This window comes from Podarcis vaucheri, assembly GCF_965113315.1.
Source record: "Podarcis vaucheri genome assembly, chromosome: 12".
Taxonomy (NCBI): domain Eukaryota; kingdom Metazoa; phylum Chordata; class Lepidosauria; order Squamata; family Lacertidae; genus Podarcis; species Podarcis vaucheri.
The window spans coordinates 50,929,787-50,954,816 of NC_138750.1; the positions used below are offsets into that span (position 1 = coordinate 50,929,787).

The following is a 25,030-nucleotide window of genomic DNA, read 5'->3' on the forward strand; positions in this document are numbered from 1 at the left end:
GAGCCCCTGAGAGGCTTATCACCATCAATATGCAATTCTGACTTCCTCTGAGATGCTACTGAAGTTCCTTTCAGGAGGTGTTTGTTCTGCTAGTAGCAATATTCTGCTGTGGCGCTTTACTTGTAGTGACATCTGCTGTCTGTTCATTGCATTGCAAGCTTTTTTTGATATTTAACCAATCCCCAACTCTACTATTCCTTTGTAAAACACCAACCAGAGATAGCCAGCAGTATTTATTGCTAATAATTTTTGTGCTGCACTTAAAATTCAGGCTTGTCCATACTGCTGGTAAAATCAAAGAGGTTGTGTTTGTGAGATAGAGGAACTTAAAAGACTAAAATAAAAGAAAGGTAAGAAAAATACATGTATTATGGGTAGGGTTTCATATTATATGTAATAGATTAAGCTTTGTTATAAGATTTATAGTAATTAAATTTTTAGCGGCTACTCTGTGATATATACATTACTTTTTTTTTATCCCTAACTGATTTTGCACTGCAAACACCAAAGAGGTGATTTTATGAAGTATGAAAAAAGTAGAAAAATAATGTGTTGACTATTCTACAGTGTTCATGGGAAGAATAAAAATTAATAATTTACTTTAGAAGAGCATCTACATAGGCATTGCTCTTCTAGTGTAGAAAGTGTTGAAAATTTGATAGGAAAATCTTCTAAAGGTCATATTTCACCATGGATTGGCCCTTACTAACGATATTTCCTATTGCTCATTCTGTCTAGTGTTACCATTGTAAGAATTCAGAAAGATGAGGTTAAGACTAGCCATATTGAATTTGTATGCTGCAGTTCATTCGAACATCACATCATAAAATTACAGAATAAGAAAACAAAATAAATAACAAAAAACAAAAGCAAACCAATAACCCGTCTCCCACAAGCACATTTAAAATGCCATAAATTGTCCATAAACAGGCCTTTAGCTGATTAAACAAATGTTTTTGCTTGACACCTAAAGGTATGTAACGAAGGCACCAGGTGCCATCACCTTTCTAGAAAAAGCATTCCAAAAACGGAGCCACTGCAGAAAAGGCCAATTCTCGTGTTGCCACCTTCCAAATCTCTCATGGAGGGAACACACGAAGAAGGACTTCCGATGACAAGTGCAGGGTCCTGGTTGGTTCATATGGGGAGAGGTGGTCTTTGAGATATTGTGGTCCTAAGCTGTTAAATGTTTTATCGGTCAAAACCAGCACTTTTAATTGGGTCCAGAAACAAACTGGCAGCCAAGTGCAATTAGGCCAGGATTGGTGCAATATGCTCAAACTGTCTTGCCCTGGTGAGCAATCTGCCTGCTGAATTCTGCACCAGAAATCTCCAAGAAGAGGAGATTGGCAATTGGTCAGTACCGTAGTAACTTAGATTTTCTGAATTCAGGGAGGGTTTCTTAAAGAGTGGGCTTACTACTTGAGCACTACTTGTCCAGTCCTTGAGCCTTACCAGCTGAAACTCATTCAACACAACAGGACTGGACAGTGCTCCGGACACCCCTTGAGATCGATCTGCTGTAACAGCAGAGTCAAGATTCCAGTGGTTGGAAGCGATTTTATCCTCAATGTTCTTTGCAAACGAGTCACAGTGAGCTACCATCAGTTTTGCCACCTCCTTTGGGACAGACTGTAAGAGGCTCCACACTACCTGTAAAAGCTCTGCTGGACAGCACAGTGAGGATGCAATGGAGGCAGCGAAGTATATCATTTTTTTTGCTGCGTGCACTGCCACTAGGTAGGTTTGATTATGAGCCCTCACTAGTGTTCGATTGCATTTGACTGGAGTTTTTTTCCACCACTTGTGTTCAAGGAGAGGGAAATGAAGGAAAGCACCTTATGGTTACATTCTTGTAAAAAGAGATAATAAAAGAAGATTCCAGCTTTTCCACCACATCAAAAGTATGGTAATAAGATTGTACTTTATAGTCTAGAAGATATCACATTTCCTTGCTATTCAGTCACCATGCAAGAGAACTCTTCATCTGGAATGATGGAAGCTAGCATTGTAAGAGCTTTTGAAGCTGTATCTGCAATGTTCATGCCTTTCAAAACAGAGAATTACTGCATTAGTACCTATCTAGACTGGGTTGACGCAGGGCAATCAGCCACTCCAGTTCCTTTGGGGGGAAATGAAGCTATATTGAGCAATGCCTTGTTTTGTTTTTGCTACTTGGTTTGTTCTGGTGCAGAGGCTGGGGTGATATGCTAGTCAGGTGGGGAAAGTCATTTAGCTGTGCCCTGAGTTCTCAGTTACCTCCAATAGCTTCCTTTTGCTCCTTTAAATCACTAGTGCAAAAGAGAGACACACCTGTTCAATGTTGATTTTATAGTACAGCAAATGTGCAGTTGCATCTCATTTCGTTGTAGGGAGATCCAGGTGTCCGTGTAGTTTTGTGCCTTTGCTCAGCATTCAAACACCAGTATCTTGGAAGTGGGGGATATACTTTTCCCCAGATGAACATGCCAGGTAGTGAATGTTGTGTTGTGCAAGTGTCGGGGCAACTGCTGGGAGTACCTTTGACATTGCTAGTAAACAGCCTCCCATGTTTGCGTTGTGGAGTAACTCTTAAATTCTCTGGGAAACATCCTTTTCTGTGTCACTTAAATGTGGGACGGCGCCTGTACCCCTTTAAAACAAAAATGGAAACAGACACAGTTGGAATCCTCTTCCTTGTAACAAGGCAAAGGTGTTATTAATGGGTGCTTGAATCAAGTCAGACCACTGGTCCATCTAATTCAGTGTTGTCTATATGGACTGCCAGTGGTTCTTTGGAGTTAGGGGTCTCTCCAAGCCTTACCAGAACATGCTGAGGATTGAATCAGGGGTTTTCTTTGTGCAGAGCAGTTGCTCTCCTACAGAGTGATGATCCTTCATTATTAATTAACTATTATGTAGGAGCCACAGGTGAGAGCTGTAAGCATGTGACAGCAGCCACACCCTGGGAATGGCTTTGACTGGCCTGGTAAACCAGGTGAGGGTAACCGATGGGTCTCAAACCCTGAGTTAGGGACTTCCCCTGCATGTGAAGACAGGCTCTACCAGTGGAGCAGATGGGACAAGTACTCGGTCCAGTGGTCAAGAAGGCAGTGTCTTCATGTGCTGTAGAAGGAAGTGAGGGGCAAATGGGGCTCTTCTACCTGGGAAGGAAGCCCATCTAGGAGAAGGGAAAACTCTGATCCTAAAACCTCCACTGTGGAATCGTCTTCAGGAGAAGAGAAGGCTAAGGAATAAATGCTACACAAATCTGGAGTAGAGTCCCTAAGATGTTTGGATGGTGCCTTGTACACCTTCTTCCAGCAATTCCTGCAGCCAAGCTGGTGCCAAATGTATTGCTCTGCTCAGCGAGGCTGAGAGGGTGGGTGGGTCTTGTCATCTGGGCAGTCCAGGACCTCCTTACACACTGTCCAGGCTTGCGCATCGTGGAAGGTTGTTTTGGGGCTGCTAACACAGCGGTTTGTTACTTCAGCCCCAGAGACACACTCCATTGTCTTTTGAGACAGCCGGATGGCAACATTATGTAGTATTAACTCTGTACAAGAGTTGAAAATGCATGTCCTGCTCCCAGTTTACAATCTAAAGAATTACTTCCACATTAAAAAAGAAGAAAAAAGAAGAATGCTCAGTAGCATGGAAGCTAACATGACCTCAGCATTTAACTGCAACATATTAGGAATTCTGGCAGGGAGATTCAGACATCTCATTCACTGTGCCATTAGACCAGAAGATGGAGACATTACAGTGGTGCCCCGCAAGACGAATGCCTCGCAAGACGGAAAACTCGCTAGACGAAAGAGTTTTCCGTTTTGGTGGTGCTTCGCAAAATGAATTTCCTATGGGCTTGCTTCGCAAGACGACAATGTCTTGCGAGTTCCTGCTGGTTTTTTTCCCCTCCCCCCCTTTTTCTAAGCCGCTAAGCCGCTTATCAGCTGATCCGATCAGCAGATAAGCCGCTAAAAGCCGCTAATCCGCTAATCCTTCAATGGGCTTGCTTCACAAGACGAAAAAACCGCTAGACGAAGAGAATCACAGAACGGATTCTTTTCGTCTTGCGAGGCACCACTGTAGCTTGTTATCCAGTGCTTAGACATCACTGCAGCTGGTCAGAAAGAGGTACTACAGTTGGCTAGCCCATCAGATGTCAGATGACACCATGGGTCAATGGAAATTCAACTCTGGACAAGCTCCTCAGTCTGCTATCAGATTAGTTGTCACCAGTGTAGTCCTAGTCAGTGTATTTATACACCACAAATACATTTCTGCTCACAGAGATTCACAGAAAACAAAGCAGTCTACAACAACCGAATTTAATCATAACATAAACTATCTTTGCGGAATAACACGAACCATTTGACAATGAACGATTCATTTAAAATACACCCCCCCCAAATAAGCACAAAGCTTACCTGTAGAAGATCCCTTAACAATATTCTATAACTTCACATTTTATACTTAGACCCAGCACTCCAGAAAGCCCTCAGACTGTTCTTTTGGCAGTGGATCCTTATGGAGGCTCCTTTTCCTGTTACAGGGCTGATATATTATATAGACAATCAGGTGGCATATGGAACTATATTCCAGATATGCAGCAATGGAACTTTCACCGGGTCTCGTCACAGATACTATAGGTGAAAGGAAAGATGCCTGGCTAAAAATACATAACAACTGTGAAATAAGACCTCCCCCCCCGCCCCCCACATAAAAAAAGCCTGCACCCACTCACACTCCTATGCGGACAATATAGCTGCAGCCTGCAGAACATGCAGCCATCAGGCTTGAAGTAGGATGGCTGTCATCTGTTAATGCCTGACGTAGGCTGCAGAAATGGAAAGAGCACCATACCTGGTTAAAATGCTGCTTGCTGCTCAAGGCTTGCATACCGTGCCAGCCTGATTTGGCTCAAGCCCATGATTTGTAAGGGAAGAGAGCTGTATTTATTTAAAAAAAGAACTCTAATGTACCAACACAAAGTAGAAGTATCTTTTCTGAACAGTTAATCAGAGTGAAACACATTCTAGTTTCTGTTCTGCTGGTGCCGTGTCAGGAGGTCAGGAGTTTACAGTGGTACCTCAGGATAAGAACTTAATTCGTTCCAGAGGTTCGTTCTTAACCTGGAACTGTTCTTAACCTGAGGTACCACTTTAGCTAATGGAGCCTCCCGCTGCCGCCACCGCGTGATTTCCGTTCTCATCCTGAGGTAAAGTTAACAACTCGAGGTGCTACTTCTGGGTTAGCGGAGTCTGTAACCTGAAGTGTCTATAACCCAAGGTGTCTGTAACCTGGGGTACCACTGTATAGATGACTGTGTGTGTGTGTGTGTGTGTGCATGGTAGAAATGGTTTCAAGAACTTTGATTCTGTTGAAAGATTTGAACGCTACCCATGACTGTGACAATTCTGTATACTGTTGTCTCTGTTGTTATTTTTCCTCCTACCGTATATGCCAATTTTTGTCTCATAGACCTCCAAAGTGCTGAACAACATATTAAGAGAAAATATACAATAGAGCGCCATAAAGTGCTGTAAATCAATCAGCATCGGAGCAAAGCAATTATAAAGCAGCAAAATCACAACACAGGAGTGCCAAAAACACAGCCTCCCCCCCCCCACCATTCCAAAGACATTTTTGTCACTCCTAAGATTCAAGCTTAACCTATTTTGATATTTGGCATGCATAATAATTGGGCTGCTTATAGCATTTACATGGATGTAAGTTAGTTTTAAAAATCCCATCAGTACTGGCAAAACATGACACTTACTGTCACCCCATGACAAGTAAATATGCCCCTAAAAAGCATGTTCGTTAACACAATCTATTTTCTCAGGCAGCATTTGTGCAAGCAGAAACTCAGAACACATTTTTTCTGCTACCCATTCGTTTGCAGTGTGTCAGTGCCCTAGGCTAGCACATAGATCTGAGCAATACAACAGGAGGCTTCTTGGCCCCCCCCCCTTCTGCTGTGTTCTAAGATAACATTACTTTTTATCAATAGAGCACACCTTCCCCAGATCTCCTGGTGCATAGGAATTGGCTTGGGCAATCACCTATTTCCTGTTTCTCTAGTCAACAACTAATTTTCAGTAATGTATTTCAACTGACTATTATCCCCAAAGGACCAGCTACCTTGTCTCTTCCCACAAACTCACTCCCTCCTTCCTAAGTCAAGGGATGGTTAGCCCCATAAAGAGCACCCGAGGCTTCAGGGACTTCAGCTGTATGGTGGTACCTCTGGTTATGAACTTAATTCATTCTGGAGGCCCGTTCTTAACCTGAAACCATTCTTAACCTGAGGTACCACTTTAGCGAATGGGGCCTCCCATTGTCTCTGCGCCACCACCACACAATTTTTGTTCTCATCCTGAGGTAAAGTTCTTAACCCAAGGTACTACTTCCCGGTGAGCGGAGTCTGTAACTGACGTGTTTGTAACCCGAGGTACCACTGTATATCCCTGTTTCCCTCTATCCATGTTTCTTCAAAGGAGCAAACAAGGAAGGTGCTTTTTAATTTTACTTAATTTATTTTTTTAATTTGTCCGTCGCCTTATCTGGCCCAGTTTACAGCCAGCCAACCAACAGTCAACCCCACGACACACAGAGATACATGAAAACCAGGAGGAAAAATAAATACATTAAAAACATCCTGCCCACTTCAAACAGGACACTGATAGTTAAGGGCCAAAGGCCTGGTTATAGAGGACAATTTTTACCTAGCACCAAAAGATATTCCCAGATATCTCACCCCTTGCCTTTTCCTGTAAGACATCTCAAAAGATATCTCACCCCTTGCCTTTTCCTGTAAGACCTATTACAGTCGTTAAGAGTCGTCAACAGGCTCATCTCAGCTATCTGCCAATCTCCCATTCCCACCACCCTTCTGAGTAATACCCCTCCCCACCTTCTCACTATATAGAAGGATCTGGCAACTTCTGTTTCAGTGTTTCTGAAGAAGTGTGCATGCACACGAAAGCTCATACCAAGAACTAACTTAGTTGGTCTTTAAGGTGCTACTGGAAGGATTTTTTTTATGGCAGACCAACACGGCTACCTATCTTTAATTGGGTGTGTGTGTTACTGTTTCTTTCCCCCTAGTCTTTATCATTCTTTTATATTGCAATTTTATGTGCACTGCCCTGAGATCTGCAGATAAAAGGCGATAGACAAAGTTAATAAATAATAACAAATAATAAATGAAATAAAGATATATAATGAGGGCACCAGGCAATAAGGACTTAGTATATTTTGTCAAGTTTACGCTTGCTGTTCCTGAAGATGCCTGGCATGGTTTTTCAGCTGTATCTGAACGTGCCTGATAGCTTTACGGCTCGTGCCAAATTTCCATCTTATTTTAATAAAATGTTTGATATGAGCCAATGTCCCCAGTCCTTTTGGTAGACTGGTGCCCACTTCAAAGGCTGCCACTCCAACTGGTGCTAATTGGCTTCATTGCTGGCAGCCTCAGAACACAGAAGGGGGCATGGAGATTGAATTACACCTGCACTTTTTTGTATACATCTGCTGTGTTTGTAAAGTTGTTGTTTCTCGGTCATTCTAAAGCAAATTCATGGTGGTGGAAATATGAAGACTATGAAATGGAGTTTTGGAGAAAATAAAAATTAGGACTATATCTATACCGAGGCAATATACAAAAGGACCTTACTCTGTTGTGGCTATTATTATATAATGTGCTGCAATGTCATAATAGCTCAAGATTCAGCTTCAGGTTTGTGATTTCATGGCACCTGAACCCGCTATTTTTTACCAGTGCACTGAGAGATTTGAAGCAGGCTCAACAAACCTGGCTGAGGAGCAATTTGGGATCTGGTATAAATGGATGTCTTGCTCAAGGAAACCTCTCTCTACCACAAGTCAGGCAATCATTCTATCACCATCAAGAGTCAAGTGACACAGGACAGGCACATGCTCTAGTCCTCGAATGCAGTAGCTTCAACTTCTATTCTTTCAAGACTCATGCTCATTGGTTGCACTTATACTTAGTTATAAAACCTTATCTCCATGTTTCCAGCTGTCCTGTTAATGATGTAGGAATAGGCTGCCATAGGCTGGTCAGCAGTTGTTGTACCCTTTCTGTCACTTTTATTTATTTCTTGAAACCAGGGTGAGGAAGCTGTGGCTCTCCAAATGGACTGCAGCTTCCATCATCCCTGCAAATTGCTCATGCTGGCTAGGGCCGATGGAGTTGTAGTCCAACAAAATGCTGACCAAAATCAGCATTGGCTGATGCTGGTCTAGACAATTCTTCTGGATTCTGGAAGGACTTCTGCTGAGCCCAGTTCTTTGGCCTGGTGACTAACTGGTTCCTCCACTTAGAATACATTGCTCACACCTCTCATTTCTAGAAAGGTCTGTATTTAGTCAAATGAAGTTGTTGTTGTTGTTGTTTAGTCGTTTAGTCATGTCCGACTCTTCGTGACCCCATGCACCAGAGCACGCCAGGCACTCCTGTCTTCCACTGCCTCCCGCAGTTTGGTCAAACTCATGCTGGTAGCTTTGATAACACTGTTCAACCATCTCGTCCTCTTGTGTCCCCTTGTGCCCTCCATCTTTCCCAACATCAGGGTCTTTTCCAGGGAGTCTTCTCTTCTCATGAGGTGGCCAAAGTACTGGAGCCTCAGGTTCAGGACCTGTCCTTCCAGTGAGCACTCAGGGCTGATTTTCTTAAGAATGGAGAGGTTTGATCTTCTTGCAGTCCATGGGACTCCCAAGAGTCTCCTCCAGCACCATAATTCAAAAGCATCAATTCTTTGACGATCAGCCTTCTTTATGGTCCAACTCTCACTTCCATACATCACTACTGGGAAAACCATAGCTTTAACTATACGGACCTTTGTTGGCAAGGTGATGTCTCTGCTTTTTAAGATGCTGTCTAGGTTTGTCATTGCTTTTCTCCCAAAAAGCAGGCGTCTTTTAATTTCATGACTGCTGTCACCATCTGCAGTGATCATGGAGCCCAAGAAAGTAAAATCTGTCACTGCCTCCATTTCTTCCCCTTCTATTTGCCAGGAGATGATGGGCCCAGTGTCCATGATCTTTGTTTTTTTGATGTTGAGCTTCAGACCGTATTCTGCACTCTTCTCTTTCACCCTCATTAAAAGGTTCTTTAATTCCTCCTCACTTTCTGCCATTAAGGTTGTGTCATCGGCATTCCTACTGTGGAGGGGCGAGGGAGGTATGGCGGTGGGGGCAGATGGCATAGGCGAAGGGGATCGAGATACGGATATGCTCGTACCCCTTCCAATCTGCGCCCCATCCCGAGAGACGAGGGTAGGGTGAGAAAGGATTACTCACCTCCGTCACTGGTGTTGTGCAATGCCAGGTCTATAGGCAACAAAACCGCCACCCTGCGAGATTTCATCATCTCGCAGGGGGTCGACCTGGCTTGTGTGACGGAGACCTGGGTGCGCGAAGGGGTAACTGTTACCTTACGAGAGATGGCACCCCCGGGTTTCTCCGTCCTCCACCAGTCACGGACTGTGGGCCGGGGGGGAGGGGTGGCATTATTAATCCGGGAAGACTGTTCTTTCAGGGCTCTACCACCGCCATCGATCCCCGGCATTGAATGTGTTGGCCTAGTGTGGGGCTCCGAGGTGAGCTTGGCTGTCTGGCTGGTGTACCGGCCACCTAGCGCACCAGCAGCCACCCTGTCAGGCCTGCTGGAGGCGGTGGCCGGCTGGGCCTTGGAGTTCCCTAACCTATTGGTATTGGGGGACTTCAACATCCATGCCGATGCCACTCCCTCCTCACAGGCTCTGGACCTGGTGTCTTCCATGGCGACACTAGGGCTCTCCCAGTTTGTTTCGGGCCCCACACATCAAGCAGGCCACACGCTGGATCTGATCTTTGGCGTCGGTATAGATGTGATCCTGTCTCCTTCGATGAAGGTGCCATGGTCGGATCACTATGCTCTGAAAGCCAGGATTGATGTTCCACCCCCACCCTGCTTAGGTGGTGAGCTGATTTGGGCTCGCCCGCGGAGGCTGATGGACCCTGATAGATTCCGTCAAGCCTTGCGGGACCTTTCTCCCCCTGGCGACTCATTGACTGAGCTTGTTGAGGGCTGGAATACCCAGCTCCTGGCAGCCATCAATGAGATCGCACCTAAGCGCCCTCTGCGACCCCGCAGAAACCGGGCTCCCTGGTTTACTGAGGAGCTCCGGAAAATGAAGCGGGACCTCAGACGGCTAGAGCGAGTATGGCGGGGTGCCCGTGACGGAGCCTCAAGAACATCTTATAGGGTTTTTATGAAAACCTACGAGATGGCAGTGAAGGCCGCCAAGAAGTCCTACTTCTCGGCCTCCATTGCATCCGCTAGCTCTCGCCCGGCACAATTATTTAGTATAATTCGGTCTTTAACGTCCCTCGAAGGACAGCCAAATTTAAATAACAATTCGACACATAGCTGTGAGGCATTTGCGAGCTTTTTTGCGGAGAAGGTCCTGTCGCTCCGCCATGACCTCCCTGCCAATTTGGATACAATAAAGGAACTGGAGGCCCCTCGACTGTCCTCGGGTCCAGTACTGGACCACTTTGACCGGATATCCCCAGCCGATGTGGACAGACTCCTCCGAGCTGGAAAGCCCACCACTTGTCCTCTCGACCCGTGCCCGTCTTGGCTGATTAGAGCATGTCCAGACGAGGTGCGGGCCCCCCTGGGGGATATCATCAATTTGTCCCTTGGCACCGGGACATTCCCAGGGGAACTGAAGGAGGCAGTGGTGCGTCCGCTCTTAAAGAAAACATCATTAGATCCCTTAGATCTATCCAATTACCGCCCAGTTTCGAATCTTCCATTCCTGGGCAAGGTGATTGAGAGAGCGGTTGCTGAACAGCTTGGTAGGTTTCTGGATGAAACATCGGCTCTGGATCCATTCCAGTCCGGCTTCCGCGCTGGTCATGGGACCGAGACGGCTCTGGTCGCCCTAACAGATGATCTCCGTAGACAGCTGGATCGAGGCGGGTCGGGGCTGCTGATTCTTCTAGATCTGTCAGCAGCTTTCGACATGGTCGATCACGAACTTTTGGACCACCGCCTCGCCGACGTGGGGATCCAGGGCGCAGTCCTTCAATGGCTGCGCTCGTTTCTCTCTGGTCGGGGACAGAGGGTGGCGCTTGGGGGGGAACTGTCATCCCGCCACTCCTTGGTGTGTGGAGTGCCTCAGGGTGCGATTCTCTCCCCGATGCTTTTTAACATCTTTATGCGCCCCCTCGCCCAGCTTGTCCGGAGTTTTGGGCTGGGCTGCCATCAGTATGCCGATGACACCCAACTCTATCTGTTGATGGATGGCCATCCTGACTCGGCCCCAGACACACTGATCAGATGCTTGGAAGCTGTGGCTGGATGGTTACGTGGGAGCCGGTTGAAGTTAAATCCTTCGAAGACAGAGGTCCTCTGGCTGGGACGGGACGATATGGGATTGAGGGGGCAACTCCCATCTCTTGCGGGGGTGCAATTAGTGCCAGCACCGTCCGTTAAGAGTTTGGGTGTAATCTTCGATACCTCCCTCTCTATGGAGGCGCAGATTGCAGCTATAACAAAGGCGGCATTTTTTCATCTCCGCCAAGCTAAGCAGTTGGCCCCTTACCTCTCTCGCCCTGACCTAGCCACTGTGATCCACGCGACGGTCACCTCCAGACTGGATTATTGTAACTCGCTCTACGTGGGGCTGCCCTTGAGACTGACCCAGAAACTCCAGCGGGTGCAGAATGCCGCAGCGAGACTCCTTACGGGGTCTTCGCTGCGGGATCACATTCATCCGGTGCTATACCAGCTGCACTGGCTCCCAGTGGAGTACAGGATCAGGTTTAAGGTGCTGGTTTTAACCTTTAAAGCCCTATACGGCCTAGGACCCTCGTATCTACGGGACCGCCTCTCCTGGTATGCCCCACAGAGGAACTTACGGTCCTCTAATAAAAACATCTTGAAGGTCCCAGGCCACAGAGAGGTTAGGCTGGCCTCAACTAGAGCCAGGGCTTTTTCGGCTGCGGCTCCAACCTGGTGGAACGCTCTGTCACAAGAGACAAGGGCCCTGCAGGACTTGACATCTTTCCGCAGGGCCTGCAAGACAGAGCTGTTCCACCAGGCCTTTGGTTAGGGCACAGCCTGACTCCCTCCTTCAGCAATCTTTACAATACTTTAGTTTATGGTTGCCATTAATTTTGATTTTAATTAATTCTTATGATGTTTTTATATTGTTGCACTTTTTTAGTGTTGTTAGCCGCCCTGAGCCCGGCTTCGGCTGGGGAGGGCGGGATATAAATAAAAATTTATTATTATTATTATTATATCTGAGGTTGCTGATATTTCTTCCGGCAATCTTAATTCCGACTTGAGATTCATCCAGCCCAGCCTTTCGCATGATGAATTCTGCATATAAGTTAAATAAGAAGGGAGGCAATATACAGCCTTGTCGTACTCCTTTCCCAATTTTGAACCAATCATTTGTTCCATATCCAGTTCTAACTTTAGCTTCTTGTCCCACATAGAGATTTAAGAACGCTTATTTCCCATTTGTTTTTAGTGATACAGGAACACTTTGCGCAGCATTCCTCAACCTGGACTACATCTCCCATCTGCCACAACTTTGTGCCGCAGCTCAGGTCAGCTTTATGCACAGCTGACGGTGTGCAGTGGGGAGTTAACTTCCTGAAATAATCTTCAGGCTGCTGGTGCTGTTAGATGAAAATGATAAAGAACCCATTCAAACACCTACAGACTGTTCCATTTTATTAATGAAACTCAATGGAAAACGCAGGAGATAGTTGAATGAAAACCAATATAGAAGCCAGAAATTAAGTGTCTACCTAGGGACCAGATGGAGAAGCCTCTTGACAAAGTGTTAGTATAACTCAATAAATCAACAGTTTCAGAGCAGGCCAAAAGGGACAGGTTGTGCCTTACTTGCCATATAATCAGTTGCACAGAATTTAAAGAAAAGAAAAGAAAATGACATTGTAATAGGTATGAGTTACTCGTGCGTAAGCTGGTGCCTTTCTCGGTTAATTTGCCTTGTTAAACCTTTCTGACTGCACAGCCCCTTCTCATCGTGGCTGCCTCAGTCACTGGCAGAATCCGTCAGTGGGCATTTCTTGAACCTCTTCCAACATAAAAGTTGTTTGACACCCAGTCTCCTCCTCCTCTCACTGCGCGGGAGTCTTCTGCGCAGGGAAGGCGTGGGTAGCGGAGGACCTGGGCTCTCCTCACTGATGTCCAGTGAAGAGTCCCGGAGCCCTCTCTCCACTTCCCCCGTCTGCCCCCCTTTATCCCTGGTGTTGCGCTGATTGGCTTCCCCCTCTACTGAGCTGTTTCTCCCCCTGCTGCTGGGTCCTTCGCCAGCATCATCTGGGAGCCTCCCCTTCGCCTCTCACTCCGATGTCAGTTCCCTGACAGACATTAAACAAGGCTACATGATTGGCACAAGGCACCAGGAATTCTTCCGAAATAAAAAAAGCAATGTGCATTGTGCCTAATGCAAGCATCCAACTGTGAGGTGAGCTGAGGTGGGCACAGCCCTCCTTTAGAGATTCCTGCTTTGATTCTGCGTCCCACCCCAGTCCTCTGCCAGCTGCTACTCCAACTTACCTTGGGGAAGAGCTAGCAGCTGGTGAAGGGTTCTAACAGAACTGCTAGGTTGCCTGTGCAGCTGGAAATTGCACACAACATATTTTCTGCTGGGGAATCACAGGCAGGATCCAAGCCATATGACCCATTCCCTGGAAGGAAATTATATTCTGCAAGTCATTTCCACCTAAATGGGCATCTCACCGGTCTTTGCTGGACCCCTGTGTTGGCTTTTGCCCTGTCACTCAGGAATATTTTGGGCTTGGGAGCTGGGACAGAGTAGCAAACTGTAAGAAAGGCAGGAAAACCAGGACTCCTCCGCTGTGTGTGCCAATGGCCATGTAAGGAGCTACCAGAACTGTGGCTTGGAACAGCGTCCTGGGCAGTGAAGATACTCCAAGCCTAGATTGGCCCCACTTGGCTCCACTGGCCACTGGGTTATCCAAGGAGGTTTTCTGTTTGCCTGAGCAATAATGCACACTTCCTAGCTCTCATTCCTGAGCATAAGCTGGGCTCCCTACTTGCGGACTTCTCTGACTGCTGCTGTCTACAACTCTGGCACAACCTGAGCTTGGCATTTTGGCTTTCAGGCGTTACATCAAAGACTTGGAGAGCCTCCTGCAGAGCCCCCATCAATACACATATTACACATGTTCCATTTCACTATTCAAGGGGGGCAAATGCTTTTTTCTTTTTTCAGGGTGAGCACAAGGCTGCTCACCCATCAACAAAATAAGTGGGCTCAAGCAGGGCGCACACTTTCCCCTCGCTTTCCCAAATGAATGCAAAGCCATGCTATGCAAAGGTCAGTATTTCGAATTAGGATAATTTTATGCTGAGTGGTAACTCAAGACTGCCGACAAATTGCGCAGAAGCCTTCTCTATTACGTATCGCATAAAGCTGGCAGATATTATGCCGAAGTGACAGGAGAGCTTAAATAAAGCAGCCTGATGGAAACTGGAAGGAACTATTAACAGTAGACGGTAGAATTCCCTATTATCTGCAGCTTGGTTATTCAAAACATCTTGTTATCAAGATTGACTTTGTGTCCTGCATGCTAATCCTCTTCCCATGTAATCCTGTGTAAATAGCATTCCTGTTTATCTGAGCAGTTGCCCTCTATGATGGAGGATGGGTAGCTTCCCCATAATTATTCTTGTAGCCCTCAGCTTGTGTTGAGGGTTAAAATGAAAGTATTGCTGCTGGGAAATATTAGAAACAATGAGAATTTAGTTTGTTTTGATGGGTGCTAAAATCAGCCACAAGAAAGGCCTTATCTTTGGTGCATAGATAAATATCTAACATAGAAAAGAGATGCTTTCTTCTTCTTTTTGAGCAAGTCGTCTATTAAAACATGTGAACCTTGTTTGATTTGTTGTTCTTAAGCTCTGAAAATGGGGAATGGGAAGGAGAGCGAATGCTCCTTCTCTAGGGAGTCTGGGAAGGCAGCCTGCGGAAAGTCACATCTATATGTTGACCTGTTAGTTGTGAAAACAAGAGAAGAAAGCCAATCACATACAATTCTGCAGACATTCTGACAGCTAACAGAGGCATTAGCAATTTGCAGCACACATGACACAGGGGCTGCAAATATCCAAGAATCACACTGAAGAGTTTCCTCACTGAAATAAAATAGTAGGCTAAAGAAGCAGGAGGGCATAGGGAAAAAACTTAGAGAAAATGGAACATATCATCGTTCTGTATGCTGAAACTAATCTTAGGGCACAGCTTGAAAAAGGGAGCCATGTAGTAAAAAGGAACATGTAATATTTTGTTACAGAAGCAGAAGACACAGCAGTGCACTGGTAAATGGCAATACACAATTGTGTTCATTTTTTACTGTGGATTTTGGGTTATGGGATACAGGGGCTCAAACAATGCACACAGCAGTTAGTTTTCCATTTTATTCATGCTATTTTATTTGTAACCCCACTTATTTCATACATGTTTGAAATAAGTGAACTGCTTAATTATTGTAATGCCCCAATGGATTTGTTACTGTGTGTATTTTAATTATGCATTGATTTTATAGTTGTAAACCGCTTCAGAGCAATTTTGGCATATGAGCAGTATATAAATGAAATAATAATAGTAGCAATAATTTTGTGCGGAAATTGCTTTTTATGGGTAAGGTTCTCAAATGGTAAACTCTTTTAGGAACTTGGTAAGTCTATCATGTTCCACTGTCTTTGTAGGTCACTAATCAGGACCTCTTCAAATAAAAGTGCAAATAAAAGACTAATGCTGTAGGCTGGAGACTGATACTTCCTCTATGGCTCATCACATTGCAGCAGCAGACCTACCAGAGAGGAGTAAACAAAGCCCCTCCAGGGCTGGCCCAATAGTCTTGCTATCTGAGGCAAACCAGATCGTGTGCTCCGCCTCAAATTTCTATTTCTGGATCTTAACTCAACTGGTAGTTGAATCTTACTTCAACCCAGTTAATTGGAGAGTATCTTCCACTGTACCTGGGGGGGGGGGGCAGCATGCAAGCCTGGGGAGTGCAGGCCAGGCTGTGTAGAATACAAAGTTGTTCTTCAGCACCTCTATCCTTGCCCACTCCCCAGTATCTGCTGCCTGAAGCCGCTGACTCACTTTGCCTAATGTTAGGCTGCTCCTGCTTCCTTCGCCCAATTTCAGTTCTGGAACAATTAGGGTTAGTTTTACTTGGGGCAAAGTTCGCAACCAGGAGAAGCTACTTCCGGGTTAGCGGCACTCGTAACCTGAAGCGTTCATAACCAGAAGCCTTCATAAACAGAGGTACCACTGTACAGGGAGAAATGTTGGACTACAGTAATACAATTTTCTCTTTCCATGTTTGCTTCAGGCTTGGATTTGGAGGGAGAGGGAGAGAAATTATGCGTAGTTGCTGGGCATGCCAAGGTGCTTGCAGAATTCATACTTAATTTCTCTGTGTGTGTGTGTGTGCGCGCGCGCTCACACATGCACGCACGCGCTTCTCAAAAACAATTTAACAACATCCATTCTCTTTCTCAAACTAGTCTTCCTTCCCCGAGCATCGCTACTTAAATCATGCAGCATTTCAGTTTATATTTTTGTCGGCTTCAAGCGATAACTTGTCGGCTCCATTGTCTTAACTAGATCCCTCAATGGAAGAATGCGGTTCTGCATTGCCCATCTGTGGGAATTCCCAGTTGGAAATATGTACAGTGTAGGCAGAGCTCCAGCAGGGATAGATAATTGGTAGTTGTGTGTCCCACCATACAGTTCCACATTAGTGACATGGAAATAATATGTGTACAACGGAACGACTGTGATCCTGCTCAGCCATCGGTGTTAAATTGTTATAATTGAGTTGTGGGCCAGGAGCAAGCCAGTAGGTGTGGCAGCGTAGACAAAAGGGACAGGAAATTGCCTAGTAGCGTCATTTGCTGTTGCTCAGCCTTAATTTTGATTGCAATTGTCAGCTTGGTATTAGTGCTGTTGTGTGAGCTGTTTTATTGCAGACCATGTGGGTGAGATTTTCCCCCCTTTCCAAAATGAAACAGTGAAAGGATGCAGTTGATTGTTTTAGGCAATACTAGTTATATTTTTAGTGAAACTTTTCCCATGTAACGTGTTGAATAGTAGGCTATAAAGAACCAGTGTGCTTAGAAGCAAGTTTATAAATCAGCATAAAAGTAATCATTTTAAAAGTAATAACCTGATGTGTGGCAATTAAAATTATTATCACTTGTTAATTTATGAATCACCTTTTGCACCTGTTTCGAGGCAAATTGCAAACGTTATCATAAAAGCAGCAAAAAATGGTTTTTAAACCAGTCCAAAAGTTTTGACATGAACAGCTTTTCATCCAGCTGGAAAGACTTGCAGAAGCAAAAATATATTCTGGTTTTTTTCCTGAACCGACAGCTGCAATACAGATGTGCACTTTTAAAAAGCTGCTTTCCCAAGCCTGATCTTGAAATACTTTTATGCAGATTTTTGACTCCTGTAGATGTTTTGGATTGGGGTGAGCAGCTTAATGCAAGAGGCCAGCCAGGCTGGCATAGTGATGGATTGTTAGGAAGGCCTGCACTAGATTATTGTTTTAACCAGAAAGCTATGGATGAGGCACTGTCTCCCTGCCTAACCTACCTCTTAGAACTGTTAAAATATTAACAAATATGCACAAAACTTACCTCTTCAAAGGAAGAGCAGGATAAAAAAGAACCTGAAGAAAAAATATTATAGCATTTTCAAATATTAAATATTAATCCTGGAGATAACGATGTTAAAGATACTGTAGCTCCAAAAGCCGTTCCAATATGCTCCCAGTGACTTATCCCCAAACACAGCATTTTAAAAGGAGTTATGGATTAACACTTTAATCTGAAACACATTTTCTAGAAAATAAATTAAGGGTGTCTAATTTTTCAATTTGCTTTCTTTAAAAACCACATTCATTTCAGTTTATGTTTTAAAACATAATCACATTAATTTTCCTTTACTGTAATTGTACTCATTTTCATTTTATCTTTCTTTTTCTTCTTCCTTTTTATTTTAATGGAGACCCAACCTGTCTTTTGCTACCCTTCTCCTGCTTGTACATTTTGTGTTTTCCATCTCGTGGCATTGAAATCTCTGGCATTTTACCACCTCCTTTCTCCAGAATATCAGATTTGCCATTGGACAAAGACTCCTAGACTCACAGACCCAAAATCTGAGGCAATGATTCCAATGTAAAACTGATTTGGAAATGAAAATTTATTTTTCATATTCATTTTGAATATGAACATGGAATACCCTGACATCAGATGTCAAGGAAATAAACAACTATCTTACTTTTAGAAGACATCTGAAGGCATCCTTGTATCAGGACATTTTTAATGTCTAATGTTTTACAATTATTTATGTGCTGTAAGCTGCCCAGAGTGGTTAGGAAAACCCAGCCAGATGGGTGGGGTATAATTATTATTATTATTATTATTATTATTATTATTATTATTATTATTATTATTATTATTTTGATGTTGAATGAATTTGGATGCATTCATTATGGTTTTAGAACAAACTTATGCCCCTGAAATAGACCTCCATTGATTTTAGTGCTTGTTTATTGCCTGAATTTCTGCACATGCGCCTTACGCTATGAAATTGCCATGTTATGGTCTAGCACAGGGGTAGGCTACCTAAGGCCCATGGGCCGGATGCGGCCCAATTGCCTTCTCACTCCAGCCCACAGACGGTCCGGGAATCAGCGTGTTTTTACATGAGTAGAATGTGTGCTTTTATTTAAAATGCATCTCTGGGTTATTTGTGGGGCAAAGGAATTTGTTCATTCCCCCCCCCCAAAAAAAATATATATATATATATTCCAGCCCACAACATGGTCTGAGGGACGGTGGATTGGCCCACGGCTGAAAAAGGTTGCTGACCCCTGGTCTAGCACATGTAGAATTGTCTTTTGATCAAATGGAAACATGTTCCAATGAATAGGATGCATTCCCAAGTGATTTGAGATGTACCTGAAGTTCAATTAAAAATGATTGGTGGGAGTTTTAACACAGTAATAATTGTTATCATAGATGTGTTCTCAACTCAACAATATCTGTATTAGTGGATAGTATTTCAGTAGGTGGACTTAGGTTGGGGAAGCTAAATGTCAATAATTGCCAGGATGCGATACGTTGATGGTGATGATGTTGGTAATAATAATAATAATAATAATAATAATAATAATAATAATAATAATAATTTATTTATACCCCGCCCTCCCCGGCCAGAACCGGGCTCAGATACTGAATAATTACATATAACTCCAGGTGGTAAGCCTACATAAATTAAAAGTGTTAATCATAACATTTACAAATCTAACAATTATTCTTGGAGTTGTATAATTATTGTGTGATCAGTAGTGCATGTAATTAATGCATAATTGCATGGAATTTGCTTTTACCGTGACACCTTGCCCTTGTTTAAAGGTCTCTGTTGCAACAGTTGAGTGTAAATAAAACATGAATTGGTCTTCATATATAATATTCCACTGTCCATTAGAATAGTTAGCACTAGATCAGTGTTATTCATACCTCGGTGTGCCTACCTTTTCCTGAGCAGGTCACAGAAAAGGTTTATGGAAAATATATTGTGAGATTGGTGAGATAGTAGTCCTCCTTGAAAAGCCACTTTCCATTATATGCTACAATTTAGTTTTGAAACTTGGCATGACTTGTATTTTTGACTCAATTATTGTCAAACACCTCTTCTTTGTAACAAAGCAGTAAATACTGTTTATACAGTAAAGCTGGTGTATAGGCCCATAGTGACTAAGAAACACTAAAATTCTAAGACTAATCTCCCTTTTAAATCTCATCGCAACACCCACCGTCTTCTTAGAAGAAAGCATTTTAAAAGGCTTCAGTATTTCACGAGAAAGGTCTGATTACCACAGTGATTTTTTGCAGGGGAAGGAAATCTGCAGCTGTAACAAGTAGAAAGTTTGTTAAAAATCTTGCAGAACTTGAAATTTCTGTTCATTGTAATTGCTTTCGTAACACAAGATTGAGATGTCCCGTTTTGTTTTGTTTTTGCTCTGTCAAAGTACTGAGTTTCTAAAACTGCATTTTGCACAACTGTTTTCCAGGTTTTACCTGGCAAGATGATTATACACAGCATGTTATTGCCCGTGAAGTCTCATATCTCCATAAGATTCATGATTGGCACCCTGAGGCATTCTCGTCAGAAGAGCCTGATGCACAGAGGTAAATACCCAGGCATTTCATGTATCATAATGTTTTATGTTCTCGATTATGGGAGATGAAAATCTTATTTATTTATTTATTTTAAAAAACTGGTATGTTTGGCTCACATTACAAGTTCGGGATCTCCCTTGTACTGGCGGGGCAGTGGGAAGCGGAGATCTTATTGGCACATGTGGTGGAGTTGCACCAAAGTTCATGAATTTTGGAAACAAGTGAATACAGAAATCTGTACACTTACAGGTGTAAATGTGGTCCTGGATCCTTCACTATGTATTTTGTCTGCTATTGATAAAGGTAGGGCAGATCTTATATGTAAACAGTTAATTGTAGATCTAGTAGCTGCTCCATTAGTGATTGCTCAGGTCTGGAAAGAAGCTTCATGCTATACGTAAGCAACTGGTTCAAGAAAATTTTTGCGTCAATAAGACACCCCCATGTATAAGACGACCCCTATTTTTTTTAACCCAAAATTAAGAAAATGCACTATGTACTATCCATGTATAAGACGACCTCTTATTTTAAACTTCAAAAATTTAGGAAAAAATATAATCTTATACACGGAAAAATACAGTATGTTCATTGCTATCTCAGAGAAACTGACATGTAATAGTCAGGTGCCTGTGATGTTGTTCCCTTTAGATTTCACCTCCAGTTCAGGGTTATTTATTAAACGTATGACATCACAGTCACATGAATGGCACATTCCTTCAAAATATGATTTTATTTGGCAGCATCTATAAACAGGCAAGACCTTTTATTCCCCACCCCCCATTCCCTTCGGTGTACAAGGTACGTTAATGGTTATTATGACCAAAGAGAACCTATACTTGGCCCAAAGCCTTACTATTAAAAGTGATGGAAACACTTCTAGCTCAACTTGTTCTTAATTCTTTCTGGGAAGTCAAGACCCTCTTGTTCAGTTAGTTGCTGATTAAGGGAAACCTGTCAATCATGGTGCAAAAGAGATGTCAATCATATTGAGATCAACAGAAGATTGAATGGAAGTGACACTTGATCAGGATAAATGTACACATTTTCACTTTATCTGTCATCTATGATCTGGTAACCTCTAGGTTAGATGACTGCAATGCATTATATGTGGGGTTGCCTCTGAAGGTGGTTTGGAAACTTCAACTGGTGCAGAATTTGGTGGCCAGGCCAAATTCCCACCAGGAATTTTGGAATGCTCCAGATAGTTGAGGGACTTTGTTTTTAATCTTTGAAGGACAGTGTTAACCATCCCTCCATCCCAGGCATCCATACCAATACTAAGTAAAAATAAAAACAACGGGCTTGTTTTGTTCTTCCACAGCCCTTTGATCCAGTGGAAGCTTCTGCTAGCAAACAGGCAGAGAGGGAGTTTTTGCTGATTCCACTTTCCTTCGACTGCCCCTGTGCCCCTCCCAGATCTGTTCAAGGGGGTTGGGGACCCCTTGTAACAGCATGGAGGGAGGTGCAACAGATTGGAGGAGTAAAAAGGAATCTGTGAAAATCACACTCTCCTTTCAGTTCATGGAAATCTCTGTTGGATCAAAGAGCTTTCTGTCAGCAGAGGGACCCAATTTGATCCAACCCATTCTTATTAACCATTTCTGAATATATCTTATTGAGCTTGTGTCTTTTTACTGAAACATTGATATTTCAAAATATTCTAGTGTATTTCACCTCTCAAAAGTATTAATTATATGTTGCTGGGGACTATATACTTAATATTCAAAGGTGTTGGTTAATTTCTGAGTCCATTGCACGTTTTATAATGTAACGTTGTTTAACTTTATTTCAACTTGCAGGTCCACAAAGCAGAAAGCTGAAAGCAACAGGAATTTAGGTCTGGAAAAGGATGTGAACTTTGCCAAGTCTCCTCAGCAATACCTTGCCTATTTGGACATTCTCTCCCAGTCTGCAATTCCAAATTTATATTCAAAGATAAGGGGCAACAAAGCCTCTCTTAAGGTACGGTGGTTGTTGTTGTTTCCTCCTGTTCTTCCTTCAAACATTTCTTTTTCTTTTTCTTTGCTGTTAGACTTTGCCATTTTTGTGATATTCTTCCTAGGAGGCTGGTCTGGGGGTGTATGCAATCTCACAGCAGTCATTAGTATTCTGGCCAATGGTTAATGCAAAACAGTGTTACTGATTCTCCTTCTATGATTGCTCTGCTCCACCAGACTGACCACTGCTGGTTATAATTAAAGAACAGGCTGTAATGATCTCTGGCAGGCAAGCAAGCCCCGATAAGAATTAAGGACTCTCCGGCAGTTTTATGTACGTTTATTTATAGAAAATCACATCCAGAGCACGGCTTCTCGCCTGCTCGCACTGATGATAGTTGGTCAGTCTGAATCTTCATCCCTCCCACAGTAGGAAGGACGCCAAACTCCCGCCTTTCCCCTCTTGCCCTTCCATTGCCCTCTGATCTTATCCAGTCTCCTAGAACGGGGACTGAGAGGCTGGCCTCCACCCTCCCCACTTCTACTTGACACAGTCTCAGACCTCTGTTTATCTGCTGATTGCCTAGCAATGCTCTGGCTGCCTTCCAACTCTTCCTCTTCTAGGGTGTTGCCTTCCAACTCTTCCTCTTCTAGGGGGTTGAGCTGCCCTTTCTTGACTGTCAGCCAGCTATCATTTGCAGAGTCAGTCCCTCATTCACTTAGCTCAATTTTTGAGTCTGACTCCTATCCTGTGCTCGCGGGGGGGGGGCACGTTCCTGACACAGGATGCCTCTGAGCACATTCTGAGTCTGGAAATTTGTTTTCTAGACCAGAACTGAACTGAGCTCACAATCATTTCACATAAAAGTCCATCCCTTTTAGATTTCTTCATTTCAGCAGCCTTAGGTAGGAAAAGTTGCCATGTTGTTGCTAAACAATTAGCAGCCAGAAACTTTTGTTGATCTATTGCAAATCACCCAGGCATCTATCAGAAGACCCTGACCTACTTACCTGACCTAACTTCGACACCTCTGGTGTATAACTGTTTAGCAGCTACCCTGTATGTAGAGGAGCGGTGATAACATTTTGTTAAGTGTTTCGAAGACAAAGTGCTATGGCAAGCCTAAGTATGGTAAGTATTAGCTTAGGGCACTGATTAAAAGTGCCACCTAATTAACAAACAGCAGTTCTCTAGATGGTGTTCAACTGTAATGGCTTACTTTACATTTTTACAGGATACCACCTGCCTAAATTAGTAGTAGGGTCTTGAGAGGTGATAAATGGCTGAAATTTGCAATTATGCAGCTCCCCCTTTCCTCCCCAGAAAAAGAACTGAACATAACCCACCCTCTGACATGGATTATAATCATTTGCTTAATAGGTATGGCTGGACAAAAAGTTCTTTTTCAACTTTCTACTGAAAGGAATTTTGATGGCAGTAGGGTGCCATTTTTCATAACCTTGCAGATAAGTAAAATAAAAATAAAAATTGACTAGCGTATACTTTTTCCTTTTCATCATCTATAGCGTTTAACCTGTGGTGGTTTGTTCACACCTACATTTCAGTGGTTGATGCTACAGTGAGCAATGAGCATTCATGTTGTGGGTTTTGGGGAAGGTCAGACTCCATGATGCCCTGAGCCCCTTCCAGTTTTTGGGTTCCTATATCTGTTGTGGTAGAAAGTATGAGAGCAAGCTTGCTAAACCAGTTCTTTTGTCTAGGCAATGGTTGCGGCTGAATAGTGAGAGAGACCTAAGGAGCAAAACCAGGAGTATTTTAAAGGTGTTTGGGAGGATGTAATTAAGTGTTACTTGCCCAAAGATGAAGGAAGTTCTGGCCAAAAAGAACAAGGTGTTGTGATGTTGTTTGGGCAGTTTCATAATGGCAACTGAGTTCATCTAATTTGCTTACATAGTGCCTGACATTGTCATTTAAGTGGTTAATAAAGACAAACCCCTAGTGTGTCCAGTTTTCTTCCAATTCCGCCCCACCAAATGCACAGTGTCGTCCCCCCAAATGAACATTTTGCATCCAACTGCACACTAAAAATCCCCTGCCTTAAACTGAGCACTATTGGATATGTAATAGCAGTAACATGTGATGTTTGACGTTCTCAGAATTACTGGAAATGAACAGCCCAAATAAATAAGCAATTGATTAACTTCACTGTGTTTGATGAACTGCTGCACATATGGTATGCAATGCCCCTCATATTATAATGCTGAACTTCTGTGCACCTGTGATGACATGAAGATCATATACATTTCTCGTGTTCCCAACATAACACATCATACTTTTATATTTTAATATTCTAACACACACACACACACACACACACACACATATTGTACATATTTTTTGGAAGCTGACACACACAGACCCGAGAACTGCATACACCCCTCCCCGCCCGTGATGGAGAAACATTGCTCTAGTGATTATGTAAGTCCTATATAAAATCTCTCTCTAGAGTTTGGTACTGTGCACATTTCACTTAGCAAATATATTTTGCAGTAAAAAAAATATGTATGTATGGCCAGGAAGGAGCCAGCAATGAGTAAGAGTTCAGTGCATAACTTATGGCCCTTGATATTCAGAGAAGCTTGAGTGGTGCAGAGATTCTAGGATGCTATAAAAGTAGCAGGGGAAGCTTTTTGTTATGTACTGAAGTTCTCACCCTGGGCCAGCAGGGGGATACTGTAGATAGTTTTCACTCAGGTCCACATATGCAAATACTGTCAGTCTAATGGAAGTAGGTGAAATGTAACCGATATGCTTTTGTGCCTAATTGAACCATTACATGTAGTGCTGTATATAAGGAAA

General features: G+C 43.4%; 1 protein-coding gene across 1 annotated transcript in view; it reads left to right on the plus strand.

Annotated features, from left to right (window-relative positions):
* PTPRN2 (protein tyrosine phosphatase receptor type N2) overlaps window positions 1-25,030 on the plus strand; it is a 628,995-nt gene that overhangs the window by 154,154 nt on the left and 449,811 nt on the right. Inside the window, exons 4-5 of the mRNA XM_082192202.1 lie at window positions 20,164-20,281; window positions 22,072-22,234. Of these exons, the coding sequence (XP_082048328.1) occupies window positions 20,164-20,281; window positions 22,072-22,234 (281 nt within the window). The remainder of the gene's footprint in view (window positions 1-20,163; window positions 20,282-22,071; window positions 22,235-25,030) is intronic.